This window comes from Narcine bancroftii, chromosome 6 (genome assembly GCF_036971445.1).
Source record: "Narcine bancroftii isolate sNarBan1 chromosome 6, sNarBan1.hap1, whole genome shotgun sequence".
Lineage (NCBI taxonomy): Eukaryota > Metazoa > Chordata > Chondrichthyes > Torpediniformes > Narcinidae > Narcine > Narcine bancroftii.
In genome coordinates, this window is record NC_091474.1 from 21,705,082 (window position 1) to 21,718,826 (window position 13,745).

Sequence of the window (13,745 nt, forward strand, 5' to 3'; positions counted from 1 at the left end):
GGTAGTGAAAAAAACTGTACTCAAGAAAGGTTGTCTATACAAAAAACAGAAATGTATACAATAAAGAAAAAAGAGAGAACAAACTGAGCAATACAGAAGAAAATATTCAGTAATAACTAATGTGCAAAGTAAGAGACCTTAAATGAGCTTCTGGTTCAATTTGTTGATTAAGAGGCTGATGGTGGAGGGGTAGCAACTATTCATGAACCTAGTGATGCGAGTCTTGTGACACCTATACCTCTTTTCTGATGGCAGCAGCGAGAAGAGAGTGTGTTTTGGGTTGTGTAAACCCTTGATGACTGCTACTGCTCTCCCACAGTGTTCCGTGTGGATGTTCTCGACGATGGTGAGATGTTCACCTGTGAAGTTCTGGGCTGTGTTCACTACCTTTTGCAGGGCTTTCTGCTCAGAGGCATTGGTGTCCCCATACCAGGCTGTGATGTAGCCGGTCAACAGAGTTTCCACCACACATCTGTAGAAGTTTGCCAAGGTTTCCAATGTCATACCAAACTCCTGAGGAAGTAGAGGTGCTTACGTGCCTTCTTCATGATGACATTTGTGTGTTGGGTCCAGGATAGGTCCTCTGAGATAGTGTCTCCCAGGAATTTTCTCACCCTCTCCACCTCTGATTTTCTCCAACCCCCATCTACAATGATCACTGGATCGCACACCTCTGGTTTTCCCTTCCCGAAGTCCACTTTGTTTGGCTGATATTGAGTGTGAGTTTGTTATTATACTACTCAGCCAAGTTTTCAGTCTCCCTCCAGTATGTTGACTAATTGTCCCTTTTTATACAACTCATACTGTGGTGTCATCAGTGAATTTGTGTATGGTGGTGGTGTCGAATTTAGCCACACAGACATAGGTGGAAAGCGAGTATGGCAGGGGGGGTAAGAATGCAGCTCTGTGGTGCTCAGGTATGGATAGAGATTGTAGAGATGTTGGTGTTGGTGCTGACATGCATTGAGAACCTGCTTATTGCTTATACAGGTATACCTTGCTTTACGAATACGCGAATTATGAAAATTCACTTTTACAAAAGGATTTGAATGGGTTTTCTCTTTTATGAAAATAGCCTCCAATAGTAGTGAATGGGTCTTCGCTTTGCGCCATTTCAGCTTACAAAAAGTTTCATAAGAATGCTGCAGTTTCGTCAAGTGGGGTTTGCTCATACCCTGAAGAAGGCCTCAGGCCCGAAACGTCAGCTATATACCTTTACCTCATATGGATGCTGCAAGACCGGCTAAGTTCTTCCAGCATTTTGTGTGTTTTTACTCTGTGAGCTGGTAACTGCAACCTCTGAATCCAACTCTTTTTCAGTTACCTGACAGGGGACCAGTTTTCCAGCGAGTCCTCGTTGGAAGCATATGCTCGCTGCTTGAGAATGGGATGCCGATGTATTGAACGTAAGTAAATTAGAATGTTTTCTGTAAACACTACGAAGGGGAAAAAAACCTGAATCCAACGTACACAAGTAAACAAATTAAGAAATGTAAACAAACTAAAGGTAAAGATTAATGTCTCATTATTGTCACATAATACTACATTTAGAATGTAACATACACAAAATTCTTTAACTTTGTCTATTATAAGGAAGACAGTCTCTACTTTGTCCAGTGCCCTTCACAGAAATGAGGCCCCAGCAAAGAACGAACTCGCGACCTCTGGATTACAAGACCAATACTCTAACTACTGAGTTAGACAGAGAGAAAAAAAATAAATGAAGTGCAAAACTAAGAGTCCTTAAATGAGTCCCTGATTGAGTTTGTTGTTGAGGAGTCTGATGGTGGAAGGGCAGCAGCTGTTCCTAAACCTGGTGGTGCGAGCCTTGTGGCACCTATACCTCTTTCCTGATGGCAGAAGCGAGAACAGAGCATGTGCTGGGTAGTGTGGATCCTTGATTGCTGCTGCTCTCCAACGCCAGAGTTCCCTGCAGATGTTCTCGATGGTGGGGAGGGTTTTGTTGGTGATGTCCTGGGCTGTGCCCACTACCTTTTGTGGGGCTTTACACCCAGTGTATTGGTGTCCTCATACTAGACCGTGATGCAGCTGGTCAGCACACTTACCACCACACCTCTGTAGAAATTTGTCGTTGTTTCCGATATCATACCAAACCTCCGTAAACTCCTGAGGAAGTCGTGGCGGTGACATGCTTTCTTCACAAAGGCATTAATGTGTTGAGGCCAGGAAATATCCTCCGAGATAGAGACTTCCAAGAACTTAAATTTGCTCACCCTCTCCACCACTGATCCCTTAATGATCCACGTAAAAAGTCCCATGTGATTGCCAGCACAGCCTGAATGGGTTCTTCCTGCTCTTTCTCTCCATGTGACGTACATTGTGACTCTCTTTCAGTGGACTGTTGGGATGGTCCTGAGGGAATGCCGGTGATTTACCATGGCCACACTCTGACTTCAAAGATCAAGTTCAACGATGTCCTGGCTACTATCAAGGAACATGCGTTTGTGACTTCAGAGTAAGATGCCCTCACCACGCTACTTTTGATAATCTCCTTGGGTCTTCATTGACTTTGAACTCGAGGAGAAGCATTATTTCAGGACAGTGACAGGGACATGTTGTCTCGTGTTCTTGATCTGTTGAGTGGAGTGGCTCTCGTGAAGTCACGGGGGAGACTTCCTGTCATGTAACTCCATCCTGTTCTGACAGGGGAGGGGTAGGAAAAAAAGCCCTGCCCACAAAATAGCCGGAAAATCGTTCAACTTTCCCTCTGTACCAAATATTACATACAATGGCACAACGCTGTTCCAGTGTCAGTGACCCAGGCTTGAATCTGGCGCTGTCAGTAAGGAGTTTGTATGTTTTCCACGTGTCCACATGGGGTTCCTCCAGGCGTTCTGGTTTCTTCCCACCCTTCAAAATATATGGGGATTGTAGGTTAATTGGTGTATTTGGGCTGCATGGGTGAGTAGGTTGCAAGGGCCTGTTACTGTGCTGTATGTCTAAAAAACTATATATTTTCACTACGCTGTATTTCTGTTCTGCTTGATACGATTTGGTGGCATCTCGCTGGAGTGTCTTTGAAAGTGAGTTAGTTGTGCGGGGTTCCTAAGGTTGGTGAGCATTGAGAACTACTTTGAAAAGCTTTACATTGCTACATTTATAGCTAAGCAGGCAAGTCTGCGGACACTGTAGCCTTATTTGAAAGAGCTGGCTCCATTGATGGACAACAACAGTTGTGCGAGATGAAAGAACGCTTAATGTGGAGTTTCCATGATCTCCCTGTTATTGCTTGCGTGACTCCTGCTGAATCCAGCTTCCTCCCTGGACTCACCCACGCAATGGTTGCCAGGTTACTTGGTTCCAATAGGTTGCCTCCAGTTCCATTGTGTTGTCAGATAATGGGACTCAGTTGATCATCATGGAAATAAGTGGGACGGGGGGGGGTGAGGTGGAATCGATGCATTTTCTCTTCTATATCATGGGAAAAACACCTGAAGTGGCAATGGAAGTTATCGCTGCTTCCATTTCCTGTTGGCCTTTTATTATGATTTATTTTTTTAATCATTTATCATTTTCTGTCATTCTTAAAAAACCTCACATTTTAACCACTTGGAGACCAGCTGAGGTAGTTGGGTCACCTACAGGAGGACTGGGACACATTGGACTGGGTGCATTGGGGCCACTGGGACTGGGTGCATTGGGGCCACTGGGACTGGGTGCATTGGGGCCACTGGGACTGGGTGCATTGGGGCACACTGGGACTGGGTGCATTGGGGCCACTGGGACTAGGTGCATTGGGGCACATTGGGACTGGGTGCATTGGGACACACTGGGACTGGGTGCATTGGGACACATTGGGACTGGGTGCATTGGAACACATTGGAACTGGGTGCATTGGGACACACTGGGACTGGGTGCATTGGGACTGGGTACATTGGGACTGGGTGCATTGGAACACACTGGGACTGGGTGCATTGGGACACACTGGGACTGGGTGCATTGGGACACACTGGGACTGGGTGCATTGGGACACACTGGGACTGGGTGCATTGGGACACACTGGGACTGGGTGCATTGGGACACACTGGGACTGGGTGTACTGGGACTGGGTGCATTGGGACACACTGGGACTGGATGATTGGGACTTTCTGAACAACCACTCCTTTTCCCTTACAGATTTCTCATATTTCATGCCTTCCTCAAGCTTCTCCTCATGGTATAGTAGGAGGCCATTAGGCCCTTCAAATCTGGGCCACCTCTACCTCCAGCTCTCTTCTGCCGCAACCTTCTCCTTCTCTTTTTTGTGCCCATTAACTCTAACTGGACTGTCCTGCCCCCTGTACTGAGATGAAGTACAGTAACCAATTAACTGACCAACTCATCTTTGGGATGTGGGAGGAGACCAGGGCGCTTTGGTGAAACCCTCCCCCCCCCAAGGCTGAACTTTGGGGGAACCCCCACCCCCCCCCCCCTAAGACTGTGCAGACAACACCAGCCGCACCTGAGGTCAAGTGGGAGCCATGAAGCAACAGCACCATCTCCTGAATCACAGTGAAGTATGACCTGAGTGAAGTTAGCACAACACAATTACAGTGTTTGCCACTTGGGTTTGAATCCCGCACTGTAAGGAGATCGTACATTCTCCCTATATCAGTGTAGGTTTCCTCTGGGCTCTCCAGTTTCCTCCCATATTCCAAAGACGTACAGGCTTAATTGGTAAATTGGTCATATGAGTGTATTTGCTCTGCATGGGTTGGAAGGACCTGTTACCATGCTGTATCTCTGTATTAAATAAAATAAATATTGCCATAATCTCTCTAGGCGACACATGACCAAAAGTCATGATATAATGCTTCTTCACAGATGTATCCATCATTTAAACGGAAGAAGATCTCCATTAGTCCAGCACTTCTGGTGACAGCTAATTTTTAATTTGGGTAACAGGCCCTTCCGGCCCATGAGTCTCTGCTGCCCAAATACACCAATTAACGTACAACCCCCATACATTTTAACAGCTGTTTTGAATTTTCAGGGTGGTGCCCTTGCTGCAGTTTCAGCAGAAAGTTTATCAATACAGTAACCACAAGTATCTGGTACCTATGGGGATTGGTAGATGCCGGATAAGTGAATTTTCTGGTGACTTGTGATTGCGCATTGCATAGATTGGCACCAATTTTAAATTTCCTTATTTTTTTACCTATTTATTTTCTGCAGTTTTTTAGCCCGTTGCTTGAATTCGAGATAACAGGGATTTTGCTGTATTAAGTCCCAAGTCCAAATTTTAATCATCTGATTTGGTTGTCACATGACACACAGTTAAAACTGTGAGTGAGTCCACAGCAGTTCTGTCCCTTCTGTTCCATCACAACAGTATGTCAGCATCAACTAAGAGTGTTTCCTCAGCGAGTTCTTGGCCTGCTCCTGTTTGCTGCTCTTCAACGAGCCGCCTGACCCCCTTTCACACTAATCGAGCGATGGTGGTTGCGAAACTGGCCACGGTGCTTCATGACATCAGTGGTTGTACCTCTAATTTGAGTCACACAGCATGGAAATGCACCCTTTGGCCCAACTTGCCTGTGCCAACCAAAATGTCTTGCCCCTACTAGCCACACCTGCCTGGTTTGACCTATTTGCTTCTAAACCAGTGGTTTTCAAACTTTTTTCATCCACCTTCAATAATCCTTAAGCCATAGGTGCTCTGTGATTAGCAAGGGATTACTGAAGGTCGTATGTGAGTGGAAAGAAAAAGTTTAAAAACCACAGTTTTAATTGTACCTAATTGACTCATTATGTGCACGGTTTGATAACTCCAAAGGAAATGGGCCAATGTCAATTTTTCTTAAACAAAATATTTCAGTGACAATTGGTTCTCGAGCAGAGGTTCTCAACCTTTTTTTACCCACTCACATACCACCTTAAGTAATCCCTTGCTAATCACAGAAAACCTATGGCATAGGGATTAGTTAAGGTGGAATGTGAGTGGAAAGAAAAAGGTTGAAAGCCACTGCTCGAAACTCATCCATGTTTCTGTCCCATTTGACCTTAAACACTGCAAGTACTGGACTCAATCATCTCCTCTGGCAGTTGGTTCCAATCACCCACCACCCTCTGTGGGGGAGGGAGGGGGAACCTCTCCAGTGTGTGTGCAAGTCAATGGGGACCCGTGCTGGACTTGGTAGAAATGGCATAAAATGCAGTGTAAGATGAGATGATACTTCCTTGTGTCGACATATGTGGTTTGTGTGTCGAGACTCTTGCGAATCTTCTCCTTGTCTTCTGCACCTCTTAACAGGTATCCTGTAATCCTGTCCATCGAAGACCACTGCAGCATCCTTCAACAACGAAACATGGCGAATGCATTCAAGAAGGTTTTTGGTGACATGCTGGTAACCAAACCAGTTGACATCGCTGCAGATGGACTTCCTTCACCCAATCAACTAAGGAGAAAATTCTTGATTAAGGTCAGCCCATTGTCTTTGGTCTGAATAGAATTGTTTATTGTCATGTGAAATGCGGCATAGTGAAAAATCATGCGTGCTATCCAGATAGATCAACCCATATTTAAGTACAGCAGGTAGTACAGTAAAACCCAGTTATTCGGAATTCAAGCAACCAGCAGCCTCAAGCAACTGGCAAAAGAAATTGTGAAAGATAAATAGGTAAAAAATGCGGAAGTTTAAAATTGGCGCACCTCACCGTCCAAAAATAAAAGTGTGGGGGATAGTGACAGAGAAAAGTTCAGTACGAACAGTGGAGGAGCCACAATGAGGTAGGGCTTATGAAATATTTACTGGTGAGAACTATTCAAGAATCTAATAACGGCAGGAAGGAAATTTTTTAAGCATGAGTGTATACACGAATGTGCTGGAGAAGCTCAGCAGGTCACGCAGCATCCACGAGATCTAAAGGGTAATCAAAGTTTTGGACCTGGGCTCTTCATCAGGAAGGAAACTGTCTGAATCTGATTCGTCCGGCAACGCTATGGGCGAAATTTATTGCAATGGTTGCATGAACGCAACACTGAAGAATTTGAGGTTGGACTCCGATGAACAAAAAGATGAGTTAAAATTATGATGGGTTTAGAACAGGTGGGTAACCTTTTACCAAGGGTGGGCCAGATGGTCCATCAGTGGTTGAACGGTGGGCCGCACGGATGCTACCATAAATGATATTTTTTTTTTAATTTAAAATCCACTCAGATTTCAAGATGCATGCCTTCACATTTCAATACAAATATTTACATATGCACAAATTAACTGAGGTAGACATGTATTGAAAAATCTACACTCAATAATACAGGGGCGTATCTACACAAAATAGTGCTTATGGAAGGGGTGGCCAATGTGACGAGGTCTCGCGAGAGCTGGTGTGGGTGGAGTTCATGTTGTATTTGTATAAGTTGAGAGTGAACGGTAGGACGAGGAAAAGTGTATGGAGCATATTCGTTGTATGTCTGGGGAAGGGTCTCACCAGTTTGGGCGAGGGGGGGGGCGGTGCTGAGGTGGGGGAGGGGGGGTCGGATGTTGCATTAATGGACAGTAAGCAGTGCCTACTTGTATTTGTATCAGCGGGTTGGGTGCACATGGTACTTTTGCATTGAGTTGCAGGCAAGATAAATTTGGATTGTGGGCCGAAGGTTGCCACCCCTGGTAGAAAGAGTGAATAAATGGTAACTCTTTTCTGTGGCTGAAGGATTGATCATTAGTAAGGATTTAAAATCCAAAAGTGATAGGATGTAGACCCAAAACCAATACTGATTAATACATTCAATTCTAGTCTCTGGGAAGGATGCAGTGGACCTACAGATAGTCTGTATCCATGTGTAGATGGTTTGAGGACCGGGAGAGACAGATTCAAAGGGAAAGGACAAAGAAGGATTTAGGTGAGATCTGAGTTTAATCTGAACTCATTGCTTGAAGCAAAGCCAATCACGCTTTAGTGTACTCGTGACAAAGAAATGCTTTTTTTTAGACATACCGACTGTAAGCACAAATCTTGTCAGGAAATATACAGCAAGGTTACAGGCCCTTCTGCCCCATGACCTTGTGCTGCCCAATTACACCCCAATTAATCTACAAGGGTGGGAGGAAACTGGAGCACTTGAAAGTAACCCACGCAGACACATGGAGAGCGAACAAACTACGTACAATGCTAGATTCGAACCCAAGGCCGCTGGCATTGTAATAGCCTCACGCTATTAGAGAAGCAAGGTTGATGATGGTTTATTATTTCTCTTCCTCTGGATGCTGACTCTTTCCAGCATGTGCCGTATCCTACTACTTTCATTTGGAGTGTGTACAGCTGGCCCTGTGCTTCAGAAATCCAAAAGCTACTTCCCAGCAATCATATCCTCAAACTTTCATTTCTTCAGTGTTCATGGTGTACAGTAACTATTTGCCTTGCTCCCCATTGTGTATGGAATATGTGCAATCAAGGCTGTTCACTTTCCTGTACCTTTGAGTCTGGCTACTTGCTCTGTTCTTGACCCCTGTTGTCCTCTCTCTTGCAGCACAAAAAACTAGCCGAGGGCAGTGCCTATGAAGAAGTTTCAACCTCTACGTACTCGGAGAATGACATCAGCAACTCCATAAAGAACGGGATCTTGTACCTTGAGGATCCAATCAATCACGTGAGTGCCAGATGCGGGATTTACTCTGTAAATTTATTAGCTATTCCAATTGCAGATCTGCAGTGTTGCTGTCTCCACTGTGAAACACATCTTAATAGTTCAATTAATGCCCAGTCCCCATCTTTCTGACATTGGAAACCAGTGGGCGGTTTACTCCATTCATGACAAGCCTGATCATGGACAACTGCTTGCTTCTTTCCGGCATCTCAGCTGCAAACTCTCAGAGATTCAGTCTCCCTTTTCTGGTTCATGTGGCGCAATGTCCAGTGTATTCCCTCCAGCAAGACACGAACAGGTCTGTGGAATCTCCCAGAACCCAAGTGGTTCATGTTTCTTCACAAAGGTGGAATTTGGGGTGTTGCTCAGTCACAGAGGCCTCTCAAATTGCCACAGTCCTTCTGGTGAAGTTAAATCCTCAGGGGTGGTCCATAAGGGAAAACTATTATATTTCCAAGTCAGGAATATGTGCAGATCTCCTGAATTGCTTCTGCTTCGAGGCAGTAAATGTTACAGCTCTGGATTCTCCACAGAAGCCTTTTGCCAGCCACAGTAGTTCTGGAGCAGGAGATTTTTGGGTCCAGTTCCAAGAGAATTGTCACTGTCTGCTATGCTGTTGATTCTGCCTGCCATCTGTAGAAATAATCCAATTATTATTTTACCTCAAAAATAAATAATTACTTGAGATGTTTGAATGCAGTTATAGTTCGTGAGCATAATTAGCATGGCGGTTAGTGCATCTCTATTACAGCGCCAGTGTCCGGAGTTCTTATCTGGCACGGTCTGTAAGCAGTTTGCACATTCTCCACGTGTCTCTGGCTGCTCCAGTTTCCTCCCACTGTTCAAAGCGTACAATGGTGTAGGTCAATAGGGTGTAATTGGGCTCGTGGGCCAGAAGTACCCATGCTGTATGACTAAATTTAAATCGTCGTGAGCCCCATATTTGGCCGTAGAATTCATGCTGGGATTATAACCCTTTCCCTTCCCTATGGAAGCACAGGAAATTCAACTGGGTTGTAGAATTCCCTGCTCCATTCAGCATGTACTGATTGTGAGGTGACTCCATCTTACATGCCTTTCATTCCCCAGTCTGTAGAGGATAAGAATGAAACCTTTAAACCATTGCTTCCATAAAGATAATCAAGTCAAGTTTATTGTCATCTGATTGTACAAGTACAACCCAATGAAACAGGATTTTCTGGTTCTCAGTGCAAAACACACACAGAGATAACACACATACAAACAAACAGCATATATGCAGGATGAGTGTTCATACATACAAATAAATAAATATTGTTGTGTAAATATGGGAGCCTCGGACGGTGAGTGTAAGCAGTTCCTTTCGTCGTTCAGCATTCTCACTGCCTGTGGGAAGAAGCTGTTCCTCAGCCTGGTTGTGCTGGCTCTGATACTCCTGTATCTCTTTCCTGACGGGAGCAGCTGAAAGCTGTGTGTACAGGGTGGAAGGGTCTTCATTGATTTTGCCCACCCTCTTCAGACAACAATCCTGATAGATCAGGTCAATGGGGGGGAGGGAGACTCCAGTGATCCTTCCTGCTGCTCATATGCTCCTGTAGATTGACCTGATCCATTTTTCTGCAGTAACCATACCACTGTGAAGCAGCTAGCCGGGACGCTCTCGATAGAGCACCTGTAGAAGGTTGACATAATGTTGGCCAGTAGCCTTGCCCGCTTCAATCTTCTCAGGAAGTGCAGTTGCTGTTGGGCCTATCTGACAAGTGAGGAGATGTTGAATGTCCATGATAAGTCACTACTTAAGTGAACCCCAAGGAACTTGATGCTCTCCATTCTCTCTACTAGACAGAGATATTGATGTGTAGTGAAGGGTAGTCGTTCCTGGCCCTCCTGAAGTCCACAATTATCTCCTACCTCTTGTCCACACTGAGACTCAATTTGTTACTTTCGCATCACATCATAAGATTTTCCCCTCTTCTCTGTAGTGCAACTCATCACTGTTGCTCATGTGGCCATCTTCTATTGTGTCATAACGCATTGTTGTAAATCTTTGCACAGCCCTCATTTGTGGACAACTTGCCTGTATTTTCTGTTCGGTAAACTGTTTGTTTGTCGCTGACATTTCCCAGGAATGGAATCCACATTTCTTTGTCCTCACGAGCAACAAGATCTATTATTCGGAGGAGACTTCAGTAAATCAGGCCAATGAAGATGAAGAAGAGCAGAGAGAGGTAGGTGCTAAACGAATTACTCTTGGGGGTGGAAACATAGATAGCAGTTGCTATCTATGTAGCTAATGAGAAAAGGGGTGAAATATGAAAGTTTGCCACACTGTGATTTTTGTCAAAACGCAGAAATGCTGGAGGAACTCCATTCGGTCTCGCTAAGTCCATAAGAGGTAAAGATATATCACTGGCGTTTCAGGCCTGAGCCTTTCTCTCTTTTTTTTTAACTTTATTTAAGATTTTATAACATGAATAAAATAGAAAGTTACAATAAAAAGATTAAACATAAGATAATAAAAATTACAGTACTACATTGGCAGACTAAATAAGCTAAACCCCCCCCCCAATAATTAGTACACAACATTAATAACCTAGCTTAAAGTTAGTCTAACCCTCCCCCCAAGATAAAGAGTGAAGAGTTAATAAAATGAACAATATTATATACAAAAAAGGCCCACTTACACAAAAACTGAGCCTTTCTCCAGTAGGTGGTCTGACCAATGCCTTATAAAGCCTCAAGCTTCCAACTTTATATCTATTCCTCTCCTGTGCATAATGACAGAAAGCTACCATTGCAAGAGCAGAAGTGATTAGAGGCAAATTGACCTTTATTACCAGATATTTAAAGTACAGTAGTAAAGATGTCTTGGTGAGACTACACTGAGAGGAATGTGCACATTCTTCCTCTCCTTTCTGGAAAAAGGATATCTTGGCAACAAAGTTTCACCAGACTGGTTCCAGGTAGGCAGACTTTGCCGCACCAAGAGTAGAATTGGGCTGCATCTTCTAGAGCTTAGAATAATGAGATGAGATCGACTTTGAAACAATCAAAAATTCTTGCAGGACCTGACTGGCTAGATAAAGCGAGGATGTTTTCACTGACATTGGCGTCTATATTTCAAGGTGGACCATCTCAGAATAAGAAGTGGGCAATTTAGGAGAAAAAAGTGAAAGTCTGCAGACACTGTGATTGTAGTAAAAACACAGAAATGCTTGAGGAACTCAGCAGGTCTTGCAGCATCCATAGGAGGTAAAAATGTGTTCCTGACCTATGGTCCCTTGCCTGCTTTTTGGTTATTCCTTGAAGAAGGGCTCAGACCTAAGACGTTGGTAATATACCTCCGATGGACGCTGCGAGACTGACTGAATTCTTCCAGCATTTCTGAATCAATAAAGGGGATGGATTAACATTGTGCCTTCATCATGAGACCAGCAGAAGTCACACCCTCTGGGTAACATATTGCTCTTGGCCAGCCTTTTTAAAAATATTTTATTTTTAATTTTTTCCATAAATCATTCATAGAAAAATTCCAATATAAAAAATATATATTTAAAACTTTTCTTTATAAAGAAACAAACAAAACAACCCCTCAACCCCCCCCCCCCCTTTCACCGTATAAATCCACATGCCAACAGAGTCATCAAAAATTCTATATGGCGAAGTCACCTATGTTCATACTTTAGTAGCATTCATTATTGTCCTTTTTATTATTATATTTATAATTACAATTGGGCCCCTATATGGTTCAAGTATGGCTTCCATATCTTAATAAATATGCCATATTCTTTATCATTTTTCATATGCATTTTTTTCCACATGTATGCAACTCTTCATCTCAGGAGTCCATCATACTCTATGTTGAGGGGAGTTGGATTTCCAAGTAATTGCAATAGATTTTGTAGCCGCTGCCAAGGCCATTTTAACAATGGAATTTGGTTAGTTTATTACTTGTTTCAGTAAAATTGCCCAAAAGATAAAGCTCTGGATTGCCTGGGAAGGTCACCCCTGTTATTCTTGTTAATATTTCAGTAATATCCCGCCAGAAAGGTCAGGCCTTAACATGCGACCACGAAGCATGTAAGAACAATCCTATTTCTGTCCCTCACGTAAAAAACACATTTTCGATATTTCAGATTTTGATTTATTCAACTTCTGTGGTGTGAGGTATAATTAGTGTAGGAAATAATATTGCACTAATCCATTTCTTGCATTTATAATGGATGTCACGCTATCCAAACACCAATCAGACCAACATCTTTCCATTATTGCAACACCTATATCCGATTCCCATCTCTCTCGATCTCTGTAAACCTTGTTTCTCACTTTCATTCTGGAGTGCATAGTATATCTTAGTTATAGATATAGGGGTATACCCCACCCAAATCATTTGTTCCATTTCACTAATTTCATGTGGGGACAGACTCGGCCCCCATTTTTCTCTTACGAACGATCTTAGCTGAAGAAAACAAAAGAAAGTCTTGTTAGGCACTCTATTTATTTCTCTCCTGATCAGCCTTAAACCCAAGGTTCAATATTGATTTTGTTGTCATGTAATAATACTTTAACTTTTGTCTGTCTTAAGGCAAAGAGTCACCATGAGCATAGCCCGCTGCCCCTAACAATAGGGGAAAGAGTAGCAGAAGTGAGTCCCTTCAGAGTGTCCGTGGATTCGCCTCCAGGGCTCGCGCAGCCTCCTGTTCAAGCCGTCGACAGCCCGCTACAGCAGCTCCAGCAGCGCTGCCACCTTTTTATTCCACCCAACAGTGTGAACATCGATCTCTATAATTTTAGATAACTCCACCTCTATCCAGTTCTACAGTTTCCATCTCTTCTTAACCTACTCCTGTTTTCTCTTGAACCTTCCCCCCACCTCCTCTGCAATAGTCTCTCCCTCAATATGTCTCCACACCTCCCCCACTTTCTGTCCAACGCCCTATCACCTCTTAACCCATCCTCCCTTTTATGTTCTGTTTCTCCTCTGTTCCCTTCTTGATAACATCCCTTCCTACTTTGATCTTGTTTAAAAGTCCCGACCTGAACTGTTAATTGACTACCCCTATCCATGGATGGTCCCTGACCTGTTGTGCTCCTCCAGTTTCTCATTGCTTGCTGGGTCACAAGCCTTTCAGCCTATTTAGTCTGTACAGGCCACCAAGTACCAATTTGCATTAATCTC

At 43.7% G+C, this 13,745-nt stretch overlaps 1 protein-coding gene across 1 annotated transcript in view; it reads left to right on the forward strand.

Annotated features, from left to right (window-relative positions):
- Positions 1 to 13,745, forward strand: part of plcg1 (phospholipase C, gamma 1) — a 126,329-nt gene that overhangs the window by 72,050 nt on the left and 40,534 nt on the right. The window contains exons 11-15 of the mRNA XM_069884214.1: positions 1,321 to 1,406; positions 2,356 to 2,476; positions 6,254 to 6,422; positions 8,471 to 8,590; positions 10,693 to 10,794. Coding sequence (XP_069740315.1) covers positions 1,321 to 1,406; positions 2,356 to 2,476; positions 6,254 to 6,422; positions 8,471 to 8,590; positions 10,693 to 10,794 — 598 coding nt within the window. The remainder of the gene's footprint in view (positions 1 to 1,320; positions 1,407 to 2,355; positions 2,477 to 6,253; positions 6,423 to 8,470; positions 8,591 to 10,692; positions 10,795 to 13,745) is intronic.